The sequence below is a fragment of the Phoxinus phoxinus genome (assembly GCF_949152265.1).
Source record: "Phoxinus phoxinus genome assembly, chromosome: 14".
Taxonomy (NCBI): domain Eukaryota; kingdom Metazoa; phylum Chordata; class Actinopteri; order Cypriniformes; family Leuciscidae; genus Phoxinus; species Phoxinus phoxinus.
In genome coordinates, this window is record NC_136889.1 from 12,078,293 (window position 1) to 12,093,045 (window position 14,753).

The 14,753-nt window shown below is 37.5% G+C and overlaps 2 protein-coding genes across 3 annotated transcripts; one reads left to right on the forward strand and one right to left on the reverse strand.

Moving 5' to 3' along the window:
* Positions 1–216: 216 nt before the first annotated feature.
* mtg1 (mitochondrial ribosome-associated GTPase 1) lies at positions 217–2,947 on the forward strand. Of its 2 annotated transcripts, none has more exons than XM_079634928.1 (11): positions 217–568; positions 794–858; positions 932–1,036; positions 1,155–1,241; positions 1,346–1,402; positions 1,476–1,566; positions 1,717–1,778; positions 1,874–1,970; positions 2,272–2,353; positions 2,479–2,591; positions 2,747–2,947. In XM_079634928.1, the coding sequence occupies exons 1-11, from the start codon at positions 466–468 to the stop codon at positions 2,842–2,844; spliced, it is 960 nt and encodes a 319-aa protein (XP_079491054.1). In that variant the 5' UTR covers positions 217–465; the 3' UTR covers positions 2,845–2,947. The 2 variants fall into 2 exon arrangements, with proteins under 2 accessions (XP_079491054.1, XP_079491055.1); XM_079634929.1 differs by having other exon boundaries at positions 310–568; positions 936–1,036; positions 2,747–2,884.
* A 4,529-nt stretch (positions 2,948–7,476) lies between these two features.
* On the reverse strand, positions 7,477–13,070 carry LOC307010774 (uncharacterized protein). The gene is made up of 3 exons (XM_079635761.1): positions 12,838–13,070; positions 10,495–11,059; positions 7,477–9,255 (listed from the first exon to the last, which is right to left on the reverse strand). Exons 2-3 carry the CDS (start codon positions 10,527–10,529, stop codon positions 7,965–7,967), a joined length of 1,326 nt encoding a protein of 441 aa, XP_079491887.1. The 5' UTR covers positions 10,530–11,059; positions 12,838–13,070; the 3' UTR covers positions 7,477–7,964.
* Between the last annotated feature and the right edge of the window lie 1,683 nt (positions 13,071–14,753).

The following is a 14,753-nucleotide window of genomic DNA, read 5'->3' on the forward strand; positions in this document are numbered from 1 at the left end:
AGACTTGTTAAAAATATGCTTTATTAACCCTTTTATTAAAGGAAAACTAGGGAAGAAACAAATTTATTTTGGCCCAAATTTCATTCATAATCCCACTCTCAGATATTTTAAACTCAAGCGTAAAAATAGTGAAAACTTTTCATAACGAGAATGAATTCATATAGAGTTTCGCAAAGTATTATCCCTACTAAAGATATGGCAGAGAATCTGGACCATGATCTGGACAGTTATGCGCTCTGTAGTTCCCTTGTCAATCCTGTAGGTGGCGATGATTGAGTTTCTTTCTGTACAGTCACTCGAAGCACAGAAGAAGTATGACATCTGTTGGAGAGTGATGTTTACTACAGTGTTTTAAATTTAATCGTTTAGAATTAGAAGCATTTAGTTGTACGATTTTTTTTTTTCACAAGCAGCGGTCTTAGTCTTGCAAATACATTCTACAATCAGACGAACCGAGTGGCCACGATGAGAATTTATCATTCTTTACTCAATGCTACCAAGTTTAGGAGAGTGTTTGACTTTGGTGAGCGAGATGTGGCGCATTGGTTCCCTGGACATATGGCTAAAGGTGTGTGCCACATACTAGAAATCACTATATCTGGCTTATCTGGCTAATTTGTTGCTACACGTGGGCCAAAAGTTAACATAGAACAGGGGCATTTCAATCATTCAGCATACTTTAGTTACTGATCTTATTTATGGCGATCAGATAAAAACCAGGTGTCTTAAAATTTCAAAATTGTCATGCCATTCCTTCAGAATTATGCTCAACGTTGTGACTTTTTCTTTTTAGGACTCAAGCAGATGAAAGCCAGTCTAAGGAAGGTTGACTGCATTATAGAGATCCATGATGCTAGAATATCCTTTTTATGGCAGATAATGTACATTTTGAATGATTAAACTTCAGTTAAACCCTCTTTAACTGGCCAACATACCCTTTTCTGGAAGAAATCCTTCATTTCAAGAAAGCCTTGATGTCCGGCCACATTTACTTGTACTGAACAAGATGGATTTGGCAGACACATCCAAAAAGCAGGTGTCATAATCGTATACATGTCATTATTGCTTTGAATTTAAACTGCCTTAATAGATGCAAGAACAGAAAGTACTTAAATAACGTGCAAATCAGATATAAAGTTTTTTTATTCCACTAGTGCATTGTGAAGCAGCTTGAGAGAGAAGGTGTGAGGAATGTTTTATTCACAGACTGCTTAAGACAGCGAGATGAAAACCTAAGAAAGGTGAGAGGTTTTACATTTTACATCAGAAATGTCTAAATTAAAGCTTGACTGGAGAACCTGACACCTTATAAATTTAAACATTCTGTCTTTCACTGACGTTCCAGATCATTCCTCTCGTGACAGAGTTGATAGAAAGTGGGTCACGTTTTCACAGAGAAGAGGTGGGTTTCAATTATTTCAGTGGCTTACATTTTGCTGTGAAGTTTTCTGACTTTGTTATTCATCTATGTGTAGGACAGAAGTTACTGTCTGATGGTCATTGGTGTGCCAAATGTGGGGAAATCATCACTGATTAATGCTGTAAGAAGAACATATTTGAAAAAAGGTATTTAGTTTATGTTTGGTAAATACTCTTCTGCTTGCTGTAAGAAATTCCAGTCTATTAATTAAGTCAGCATGAAACTGAAGTTGTTTGTTTGACTTTGAAACAAACCGGAGGCCTAGACATTTGATATTTGTATGTTCTTGCTTTCAGGGAAAGCTTCAAAAGTTGGAGGCGAACCAGGAATTACAAAAGCTGTCCTGACCAAAATTCAGGTTTGCTGTATTCATTAATAATTAATAGGCGGATAACAGATTCAATTGAGTTGATGTGTTCTCCCGTAGCACTAAATTCAATTTTGTTTTAATAGGTCTGTGACCGACCCATAATTCATTTACTGGACACCCCAGGAGTCCTGCCACCTAAAATAGAGAACGTAGAGACTGGAATGAAACTTGCTTTATGTGGTAAAGTCCACAAATTTCAGTTGAAAAATCATCAATTAGGATGATTATGGCTTACAGCTATGAAAACCTTTTCAAAATATTCTAATTTTGAATTTGGGGTTTTCATAACCTGTAAACCATAATAATCAAAATTATAACAAATAAATGCTTGAAATATCTCACTTTGTATGTAATGAGTCTATATAATATATTAGTTTCAACTTTTGTTTCGATATTATAATTTTTCGAGTTTCACCTGTAGTAGCTTTGTAGTTGTAATGTCACAATTGTAAGGTAATGAAGGCGTTTTCTTTTCAAACAGGTACCATTTTGGACCATTTAGTTGGTGAGGATATCATTGCAGATTATCTGCTTTTTTCACTGAACAGACTGGAAAGATTTAGGTAGGTTTTGCATTTATTCTCAGTGAGTTTTGAGCAAATCTACAATTTTATAGCAGTAAACAATCATCTGTTGCATATTTTATAAAGCAAGTAATCAATAATGATTGTGACAATTTCTTCTTTAGCTACGTTGAGAAGTATAAACTGGAAGAGCCTTGCGATGATATTCAGCACGTGCTGAAGTGTATAGCAGTAAAGCTCGGCAAGATAAAGCGTGTGAAGGCCATCACTGGAGTTGGTGAGCTAGTTCATTCAGGCCACTCAATTTTTTTAATTTTAGTGAATTAACACAATAAATCAACCTCACTTACACTTCTTTAATAATTGAAGCATTCGGTTGTTCGTGAAACAACTTATCCGATCTATTTAACCAATAACACATTAACTCTTTAGGCAACATCACTGTCCAAATGCCAGACTACAGTGCAGCAGCCTACGATTTCATCAGAGCATTCCGGAAAGGAGAACTTGGAAAGGTGATGCTCGACTAAGCTTGACTTGACTGTATTTACGTTCAAGACTGGACAGGACACTGAGCACATAAGTGAACCACTTATTACTTTTAATGTTTTAATTAAAAGGTGGTGCAAAGGGTATTTTGGACATGTCTTGTTTTTATTGTAGTTGTGAGGTCAAAGGTGCAGTGAATGCACTATTTTTCATCACTGCAATTGAAGCAATAAATTACTCTGTTTAATTTAACAGCATTGGTATCTTGAGTGCATAAGTTTGTATGTGAAAAGCAAAGATTACAACCAAACGTCAGTTGCCAACACAAAAGTACTTATAACAATTAGATTGTCTACTTTCACATCAGATGTTTTTCCTTATATGTCCCTCTTATAAAATATTTGCCATGTAATTGCTTTGATTTCTAAAAATTATATTCTATTAAATGTATCTAACAGCTGGCAAACAGTGCTTGTGTAGTGTTATATTACAAAAACATCTTTAATTTCACTGCCTTTTTTAAACACTTGTGTACTTAATACATACTGCATTATCAAAAATTTCTACTAGAAATAGCATGACTAAAGTAGAAATTTAAAAACAGGACATTTTGACACCCACAGCAATGGAAGTACAGATACAGATAGATAACAGTTTTCATATTCTAAACATGTTACAGCATACCTCTTCAATCTACACACAATTATTAGTTAAATGTGAACATAAATATTGATAAAGAGACAAAGGTTCGTAAAAAAAGGTTCACGTTTGTGTAAATCTCAAGTACAGTGGTGTTTCTCCAGCCGTTCAGCAGCACAACAATAACACAGTATTTTTGCCATCCAGTACATGATGTAACCAGCATAATTTAAGTAATCTATAGTTGTATAGTTACTAATGCTCCTGTTGAAGCAAACTATGCAGTCTAACTTCAGATCCTATTCCTAAAATGTCTACTAAACTAAATAAAATCTTTCTTTTGTTTTCATATCCTCATTGCTGTGCAACAGACACATTATTAAACATATGTGTTGCACAGTAACATACATAAGCAGCTTATTAAGCTGTGCTTCTGTGTCTTAAACTGCCTCAAGGGGCAAAGTACATGACAAGGTTTATTGGTAGGAGCAGAGCGGAAAGTTTAGTGGTAGTGGAGTCATACACTATTGCGCTTGATGTCCTGGCGAGATAAAGCTCCCAGTCTGTTCTGTTACTGTAGTAATCATCTCCATGCTCTGCGCTGTTATCCGGTCGGCGCTGGGCCGACGCGTACCATCCTCCGGCTCCCAGCGCCACCACAGCCCCGGCCGCCGCTGCCCCTGCCACCCGCACAGCGGGGGAGCCTCGGGTGCGGGACGTCCGGCCGCCTCGGGCGCTGCCCCGCGCTGAGCCCCTAGCACCTCCTCTGCCACCCTTGGACATCACCTGATCGCAGAGGAATGCTGAAAGCAGGAGAAATATCCAGCAGGTGGCGGCAGCCCTGTTCATTCTGGATCACCCTGGGGATGGAAGAAAAACATGAAGATGACTCTGAGAGAGAAAAAAAATTACAAAAGCTTCTAGCTATTTTCCCAATATTAGAGTGGCCTCTAATTGTATGTAGACACTTTCCCCCAGTTTTACAGACAAGGCTTAAGCCTAGTTTGAGCTGTTTTAACTGAAAGCAACATATCTTAAAATATGTCAGTGCCATTGTATTGTCTCAAGATTCTCAAACGGCTTCAGCAAGCCTCCAATAACTTAATTGCCAATGATTTTAAATGAGCCAAAGCAACTAAAAATCAATTGCCTGGTTTCACAGATTATGCCTTAGTTCAATTAGGACTTTTAAGTAGCATTTATAAACGTGCCTTAGAAAGAAAAAAAAACATTGTTGGTGTGCATCTTGAGACAAAACAATGGCACTGACATATTTTAAGATATCAGTGCAAGTTGCAAATGCTTTCTCCCACAGTATTTGGAGACTTTCTTGTTGTCAAACTTTGTGGAATGTGCATAGTTCATGTGATGAATTACACCTGCTAGGACACCAGTAAACTTGAGGGGAATGATCCAATGTAAAAAAAGATTTAGTCATTTTGACTGGGTTGAAATTTTTTTTTTTTTTAACTATAAGATAAAAACCTTAACTTGGTTAATTTTGATTGACCTTACTATTGCATTGCATGTTTTACTGTTTTTACTGTCTTACTGTTTTTATTGCATTTTCTTAAACTTGCATTGCATGTAATTTTAATGTAAAACATTGTTTACTTGTTTAAATCTGGTCATCACCAGAATTCCCTGTGCAAACTATCACATTTATTTTATATGTTGTTAATAATGTTGTTAAATGTAAAATGTGCATGGGAGTTTTTTTTTATTTTTATTTTTATTTTATTTCATGCATATTGCATTATGTTTGTCATATGTTTTATCCTGATGTGTTTTGCAGGGATAATTATTGCAGGGGTATTTATATTGTCATGTCACTGCATATATATATTTTTTATGATAAAGTTCTGGCAACCACATCTGCCAGTTTTTTTAACCATAAATGTAACAGTGGATCCAAGCTACTTCAGTGTCCAAATACGGTTGGGAACACTGCACCTGCAAAGTATGTAACTTTTTAAAAATGGTTTAAAATTTTGTTATGCCCGTTCAGATTAAGTTTGCTCGGTGATGTTGTCTCCATATGTGAATAGATTGCTTTAATATAGGCCTAATATAAAGAAAGACTAGAGAAAAGCATACTGATGGTGACTAATGGTCTCATATTCGTAACACATAATGCATTAAGCTGTCTTCGTTTTAATGCATTTGGCTTCAAATGTGGTAGGCTATTCACTGTCGTGTGTTTAATTAAGTGATGAATGGTAATAAATCTAATCTCCAATTAGGTCACTAGAAATTCAGTCATTTAGGCTACGGCTCACAATAACTGCTAGAGATAGCAGAAGACTAGGCTATATTATCCTAACCTTGTGTTATTCTGATAAAGTAATACAATTCATGACACTCAATACAATATATGAGGTGAAAAAATACGCTTTACACACATCGTTCGCCTGGTCACAAATTCAAAATGGTCACGATATTAATAATTCATTTATTTTTTTAGAACACGATAATGCGACCCATTATCATTGTCAGCCTCTATGAGAATAGGCAGATATGAGAATGCTATGCCTGATAATATGACATTATGCATGCGAAGTCGACTGATGTTCGCTCAAACCCAAGGCGTTTCTGTGGTCTCGACGGTGTCTATAGAATTGGTTAAATGGATGATACACCTCTGCAACAACCCTTCATTATACATATTCATTCATTTAAATCCTTTTATCTTTGGTCATATCGAGGCACTTACCTCCGTTTGTGTCCGTGTCCACAGAATAACCCGCGATATCTCACTATCATGTGTGAGATCAAATCAAATGCAGCGTTATGTAAGGCAGCACTGCTCGTGGATGCTGCTGCTGGAGATGATGAATTAACAAATGGCAGGTGTAGTCTGTGCAATAGAAGAGCAGCGGAATGTATAAATGCATAATTTTGCAACTGTACTTTAAAATACAATTTATAAATGCTTGAAGACAAGTGGAAATCCTGTCTATGGAAATTAGCAAATGTATTAACTGTCTGTGGCAATAACTCTTGGTGCATTTATTCATGTATGGATATTTATGTCATGGAAATGGCTAGACAATATTCTTGAATGGCCCATTACAACCATAGCTTTAAACCGTTTATGTCTATGCTTTAAACGCAATAACATCCAATAATATCTGTGCATCAGTGAATATGCTTGCTTTAAACACAATAACAAAATAACTACCAAATAATTCTGGAAAAAAGTGTACATAACTGTGTTTCAACATTGATGATGATAATAATAATACACTTTTCTTGAGCAGCAAATCAGCATATTATAATGATTTCTGAAGGATCATGTTACACTGAAGAGTGGAGTAATGATGCAGGAAGTTCAGCTTTGCATCACAGGAATAAATTACATATTAAAATATAATCTAATAGAATACAGTTATTTTAAATCTTAATATTTCACAATATTACTGTTGTTGTTGTGGGGTTGTTGTTTTTTCTTTAATCAAATAAATGCAGCCTTGGTGAGCATAAGAGACTTCTTTTAAAAAATATAAAAAATCTTTACCACTCCCAAACTTTTGAACGGCAGTGTATATATATTAATAGGCTACTATTATTCATTATTAATATAGGCCTACACAGAGTGCTACTCGTAGGAGTGAGTGTGAGTGTGGCAGGGCATCCTGCGTAAAACATGTGCCAAATCAAATGTGTGTGTGAAGTGGATGGATGGATGGATAAATTCATTAAAGTGATCCAAAGTGACCATAAGGACATTTAAAATGTAAAAATAATAATAATAATAATAAAATGATCATGATTTCCACAAAAATATTAATAATAATAAATTAATTTTTAGAACCAAATAAGGGTCATGTGACACTAAAGTCTGGAGTAATGGCAGCTGAAAATTCAGCTTTGCCATCACAGGAATAAGTTTAATTTTAAAATATAACAAAATAAGAAACATTTATTTTAAATACTGTTTTTACTGTATTTTTAATAAATAAATGCGGCCTTGGTGAGCAAAAGTGACTCTAAATTATCTTACAGACCCACAACTTTTGAATGGTAGTGTATTGTAAATAGTATTTTTCACTTTTAAAAGCAGTTACACATATTGTAAACAAATTGTGATACCATATCTTACTGTCATGCTTTGACCAGCAGGGAGCGCCACAGTTACTGTATTCTCTTACCTCCATCACAGTGCTGCCACAGAATTGAACAATAAAGGTTTTTAATTGAATGGACACGATTCAACATAGACTAATGCAAGACAGGAACATAGTCATAATCATTATGTTTTACTGATGGAAAGCATTCAAAGAGCAGTTAACTATTACAAAATAAAGTTTTTAATATACTGAGCAAATTACTACAGCAATTAAGTGAGGTGTTAAAAACTAAAGGAAGACATGATTTTATCTTTCTGAAATGTATTACGGTTGGCTGTCGCTATAGTACTGTTGCTAAAAAATACCCTATTTTGAACCTGTTCTTTACATGGCTGTCAAATCTATACCCAAGAAGAGTATTATAAATTTGGGGTCTCAGTCAGATTGGTTCTTTAGTCCACAGCACCAGTGGTGCGAGAACAGCATCCCGGGCGTCGCAGAGATCCCAATAACCCTTTTTTTCTTCTCTGGGTCGATCCTGAGCTGTGCTGGGATGTTGTCGTGTTCTGGCGCGAGAGCTTCGCCGCTATTCCCTTAGTCTCTTTGATCTGTATCTCCAGATGTTTCTGAATCGCAAGTCCGAGTTCCTCAGGGTCGGCCGAGGCCCCGTACACCTCCCAGGTCATGCCCTCGGCATCCCATTTCACCTCCTTCACAGGAGACTTTTGACTCTTTGACAGCGTTTTTACATTCGTCTTCTCCTCAACCAGACACACTTCTGGGAACACGTGCTGTTGATGTTCCTCAGAGTCCTGACCCACTTGCACTCCTACATCTCTCAGTTCATTTTGTGAAGTCATGGTCTCCGCTTCCCTTGTGGTCTTTTGATCCACCCACCGCTGGGCACCAACTGGACGCAACGGACCAGGCCAAGAGCAGTCCAGATTGCAGCAGTGGATGAGTCGCTTACCATCCAATCTGGTCTCGCTGATGGAGGAGATGAGCCGAGGAAGAGCAAGCAGGCTGCTTGCTGATACTCGACCCTTGTAATCCTCCTCCATTCCCACTAAGTGCGGAAGCAGCTGCGCTGGGGAAGGAATGGGCTGCGGGTGGCAATATGCCGCAAAAGTGTCTTCGACGGCTCCATGGTGGAAGTGTGAGTTACAACAAGCAGCCTCTTCGAATTTGGGGCAGGTGGATTCTGGAATGACTTCACAGATCTGAATGAAGCCATGTTTGGCTGGTTGAGTGGGGCTGCCTGACCCGCTACTTCCTGCTCTGGTGGACGTGGTCACCGTATTGCTCTGCTGAAGCGGCATGGCCTGTTTACACACTAAAGAAGGAAACGACTGCGCACAAACATCCTGGTCTCGTCTTTGGCAAAAAGAATCGCCCGTTTCACAGTAGAGAGGAGAAGCTGTGGCCTCTTTGAAAATCTGCAAGCTGTCTGAGTGGCTTCTCTGTATTGATAACAGACTGTGCTCATTTAAGTCCTTGTGAGGGGATAAGGCATGTTCCCTGTGTACTGTCCGTGAACATGAGTGTTTATTCTGATGTTGGTCATTCAAGCTGCTGTCTTTAAGGTCTTTTGAAGAGAATGATGGTTCATTGGAGCTCTTCAGGAGTACATCTTCAGGCGTCACCTCTGCTGAACTGCACTCAACAGTGATGACAGGCTCTGATTGGATGAGGCCCCCTGGTGGGAATGACACTGTGTGCCCAGTCTCCGCCATCTGATATATGCTGGAAATGAATGGAGAAAAAAGGTCTTTAATGTGAAAAGCCTTGAAAACAATATGGGTTTGATTAACTGAATAGCTACTCTAATCAGATTTGTATTTATTTTTTGTAAAGAAATTAAGAAAAAAAATGAACGCTTTGAATCGCAAATATAGCTTTCTATAGTAACCTCCTATCCCCCACACACCTGTCCCACCCACTTTTCCTCCACCACTCTTTTCCTGCCAATGACAAGTTTTTACGGCTTTCCGTGTTTTCACTGTAATAAGGTAGGGGGCGCTATTACACATATCCTGAACGAGTACAGTATCTCCAGATCAAAACACAAGCAAAAAAGAAACAGAAACGAGCGATCTCATGTAAGCAGATGCATATGAAAAATAATGGGATCATCAACAAAAAACACTTTTTACAGTTTTTTTATTGAATAAATTAAGCTTTGTGAGCATAAAATACTTTCAAATACTTTCAAATCCCAACCATTTGAAAAGCACTTAGAGTATGGCATTTGTCTTGTGGGAACTGGGAAGCCAGTTGTTTCTAAGGCTACATTCATCCGGAGACATTTGAAAATGGCGTTTTCGGTCTCAATCCAGTCGTTGTTTTCTCACTCTACAGTCCCTATGTGCATTAGAATAGCCTATATGCATGTTGTTATTAGACATTGCATAGACATTGTGAAAAACCAGCCAAAACAAGACTGTTTGGTACTTTTGTAGAGCTTTCTTAAAATGGTCCAAACGCTGTTTTTTTCCCATGCACTATTCCACACTTTGATTTGGTTTTCAGTGATATATCTTGTGATATATTAACAGATGAGGAAAAAAACATCTATAGTCTAGCAACAAATTATTTGCATTAAACATTTGAAATAACAATAAAATATGCTTAGTATTTATATTTAATTCCAATTATAACCCAAAACAAGTTTCTTTTTACTTTAAGAGTCTTTCATAAATTTCATAAATAAGTTGAATATCACACATGAAAAGAATGTGCTACTTGGGCACAGTGTGATGAAACAGCCTGACATTATCAATTCATTTAAGGCCCGAGTGCATTTCTCTTCCATTAAATCTGAAAATACCTGGCTGGCAAGGTGAGAACATCCTGTGCATCTAACCCCATCCACACACATATATCAAAAAATGACGGCAGACAGTTTTTTCAAAAGAAAAGCTTCCCTTGTGTCCCACTCACAGATGAAGCTTCCTTTTAATGACTTCTCTGCTCTGTCTTTACCTGTCCACTCTCTCTTTAATGGTCTCTGCGGTCATCCCAGACTCCCAAGGGTGCAACGTCAGTCCAGGTCCTTATAAAGGCAGAATCCGTCGCATAGATCTCTCCATCACACGTCACCCATCCTGGCCCTTGTCCTCTCCTTCAGCATCCCACTCCAGCAGTGAAAAAGATGGAGAGAGCTTCGGGATTATACTCGTCTTTCATCTGATTACAAACCAGCCTCAGTCACATCTTCAAATCCCCCAGCTCGGAGGGCGCGTACGTGTGTGTGTGTGTGTGTGTGTGTGTGTGTGTGTGTGTGTGTGTGTGTGTGTGTGTGTGTGTGTGTGTGTGTTTGTGTAAGAGAGAGAGAGAGAGAGAGAGAGAGAGAGAGAGAGAGAGAGAGAGAGAGAGAGAGAGAGAGAGAGAGAGAGAGAGAGAGAGAGAGAGAGAGAGATGTGTGGGTATTGTGGGGACAGACTGTGTGTGTGTGATGTGGTGGAGGGCTGAAGGAGATTGGATACTAGGAGGAGAATATGGAGATGAGGAGGTTCAGCAGTGGTTAAGCCGCTGCCACTTCATGCATCTGACAGAAAATAAAAGGGAAACACATGAATGAATGAAAAGGAAATCAATGGATGGACAGTTAAATGATCTCTCCCTCACTCACTCCCCCTCGTCTTCAAATGCCCTCACTATCTCTTATGAACAAGCGTACACGCACAAACACAGTGGAAATGTATTTTTGTCTTTCACCTCTTTCTTTAAAAAGAAGTGACACTCCCTCTCTAGGTCTCTGTGGCTTAACCATCATTCTCCCCCTGTTGCTATGGAAACAACATTTCTCAATGGGGCTGAGATGAATCTTGGTAATACTGTGATATTACATATTGTCTCTCTCTATGTACACAAACTATTATAGGATCACCAAAATGAAGTGTGTATAATGAACAATTTGTGCCTCAGAGTAATTTGTGAGCAAACAGGTCATTTAACAGTTCATTCACCAGTTTATTACTTGTGTGCTCTAGGCAACAAAGGAAATATTGGATAAATATTTATACCTTTTAAAAAAAAATCTCTCTCTCTCGCTCTCTCTCTCTCTCTCTCTCGTTGTTGCAGAGAGAGAGAAGCCCCAAGACTCAACATCTGGAGAGGAGTGTGATCAGAAGCGCACAGATTAAATAAACAGACGAAGAGAGAGAAAGCAAGCCACGATGCAGCCGACAACTATCATCAGTCTTGTATAAGGACTGATGCTTTCTTTTGTCAGTGTGTTAAAGATGAATGTGGCCACTTTTGATCTGGCCCCTTTTCAAAACGAAATTGAACTTTGCTTGTGCTGCTGACACAATTTTGGGTTTTTTTCTGACAGAAAAAAGATACAAAAAAAGTTTATAGAACAACATCACAATATTGTGACAAAATAGGTGATTTATCCTTATTTACATCCTTATAAAATGCAGGGGGGGAAACTGCTACGTGCTCAGAGAGTGCATTCTGAGCTGAATTGTTGATAAGAAAGCACTGCTGGCCATGCAGGCAATGGAGGGCAGCAGGAACAAGGTTAAGCAGCTGTGTATAATAAACACAAGAACTGCTGACACCCATTCAGTGACTCAGTATGAGGAAAGAAAATGACTTCTTAATGATAAAAACAAGACAGGAAGAGAAAGAGTAGCAAAAATACTTATATATTATTATATATTTTATTATTAGATAAAATTATATATATGGTGCAACAAAATTCTACAGTGTGTGGTGTCAAACATCTAGCAGGAGAAAACACAAAAAACCTCACTTCATCCATATTTTGCACAGTAAAATGACCTACCCCATCATTTTTATTTTACATGTGTGATCTTTGTACTTAAGTGCACATTTCACACAAATATGCAAATTAACAGAGAGTGTGCACTTAAATGCTTTTCTTTTGGCATCATACAGGCCAGATGTTTTTTAGAGAAACAATTTTTTTATTCAGCAAAGGTGCATTAAACTGATCAAACGTTAAAGAAAATATATTTTACAGTGTTACTGATTTCTATTTTAAATAAATGCTGTACATTTGAACCTTCTATTCTAAAATAATTCTGGGAAAAAAATATCAGTTTCCACAAAAATGTATAATAATGTAAATAAATACAGTCTTAAGCAATTTATAGCTCTAGCAGAAAGTATCAACATAATCAGAAACACTTCAAAATCACATTTATATTGAAACTATTATTCAGACTGGACCAATCACCAAAATTATTCGAACTAAAGCAGACCCAGCAGTAAAACAGTTAAATATGATACACATTGTCATTTTTTATTTTGGTGAATAATCATTTACGTCAACCTTGATAATTTTCTACTGACCTTGCATAGATGAGTTCAGTCCTTTGCTGGTCCTGGATCCTTTTGCCTTTCTCAGACTTCGTTTAATGGGACTCTGAACTTTCTCTTAAAGATAGTCCTTCAAGCATGAGTCATGGCTGTTCCAAAGGGCACTATTGTTCCATGTCTCTTCACCTGGAGCACTTTTCCCGTCCACTGTTCACACAACTACCTGAAGTCCAGCCACACCCACACCGGCATGTTTACATTCTCACCTTCAGATGTTAAAAGTGTAAATATCGACCTTTAGCTCAATTTATTCAGGACTGCCGCTCCCTACATATTCAGTTTCAGAAACATTAGGTTTTTTTACAATTGCTAAGACACATTTCTTAATAGCCTAAAGTCCCTTTTTCAAAACTCTTCAGTTCTCCTTACCAACTCTCAACTTGGCACAGCAGTTAATTTCACATTCAAAATGCATTAAATCTACTAAAACACTTCATACATGTCTAAAATCAAGCCATTTAACACCAGCTTCTCAGCACATAGCATTATACAATGTTTTCTTTTGTAACATTTCTTTACAAAACAAAATATGACAGTTCTCTACTCTTTAGAATTCACTGCAGTATATGTTACTGTCAGGGTTATGTTTCTGTTAGTTTTTGTGTGTTTTACTTTGGTATCCCTGTTCCAGATTTGCCTGTGTTCTCATTCATTTTTAGTGGTTGCTAATCAAGTTACACACCTGTCCTGTTCCATGCTAGGTTAATTAGCTCATTGTATATATAAGCCCTTAGATTTACCAGTTTTCTGTTATTTGTGTTGTTCCTCTGTTAAATCTCAGTGTTTATTAGTCTCTCCAGTATCCTGTTATTCCTGCGGTTTACTCCTCTTTGGATTTAACACAGCCTACATGTGATGTGACTGTTACATGGTTCACGATTACATTACAGTACAAATGTATTCCTAAATGGTCCCCTTCAGTATATGGTAATGACTAATTGAAAGACTAACATCTGTGTGGGAGTTAGCTACATCTAATTGCTTTGATAACATTTATTTTTTTAGCGTCTTTAATTAATTTCAGTATGGTATTACTTACGAAATTGCTATCCTATTCAGTTTTGTATTATGTTATTGTTTTGAACTTAACTTTAACATTTATGAAAAGAATATGTAAAGTGAAGAATGTGCAAAGTGGCCTGTTGCAATTTATAGTATGCTATAAAAGGTTAATGCAGAAATATGCCCTTTAAGAACAGGCACTTAAACTCTATTATAAAATAAACAGTAGGCCAATTGGATGGAAATAATGAGGACAGAAAAGTACACTGTATGTTAAGTATTGCAATTGTGAAATATTTTAACATTAATAGGCTGGTTGGGTTCAAATGTTTATTAAAATGGCACTGTATTTACTTTGGGCATTCTCTTGTTCTGATCAAATAAATACGATCAGATTTCCATCTTCAAATATATTCAAGTGTATGATGGCTACATGAAAATGTACTGCACAACAGGAATGACTCACTTGTGATTTCCTCCTGTGAGGTTATTGAGCTATTGCTGTTATGTAGGAGGTGGAGGTCCTCTCAGTGGATGATGGAGGGACACACTGATTTGGCTCGGCTGGGTGCTGTGGCTTGTGTAATGTGGACAGATGAGAGTGGATGAACTCTGGGCATGTGGCCTGTTGTACCAATCACCTGCAGAGACTACCCATATGTTTCACTCGGCACAGCTCCTGCATAACATGCCCACCGTTTGTTTAATGCAAACATGTACACAAAACTTCAAAGATAGTGGTTCCCTCAGCCGTCATAATAATTTGTCACGTGATTCAACAGCCTGACAGGTTGAGTAAACTGTCAGAATGTTCGTTACACAGATAATATATACATCAAACAGAGCTTCAACAAAGGGAAAAAAACAAAGGAACACAGTAACTGGGT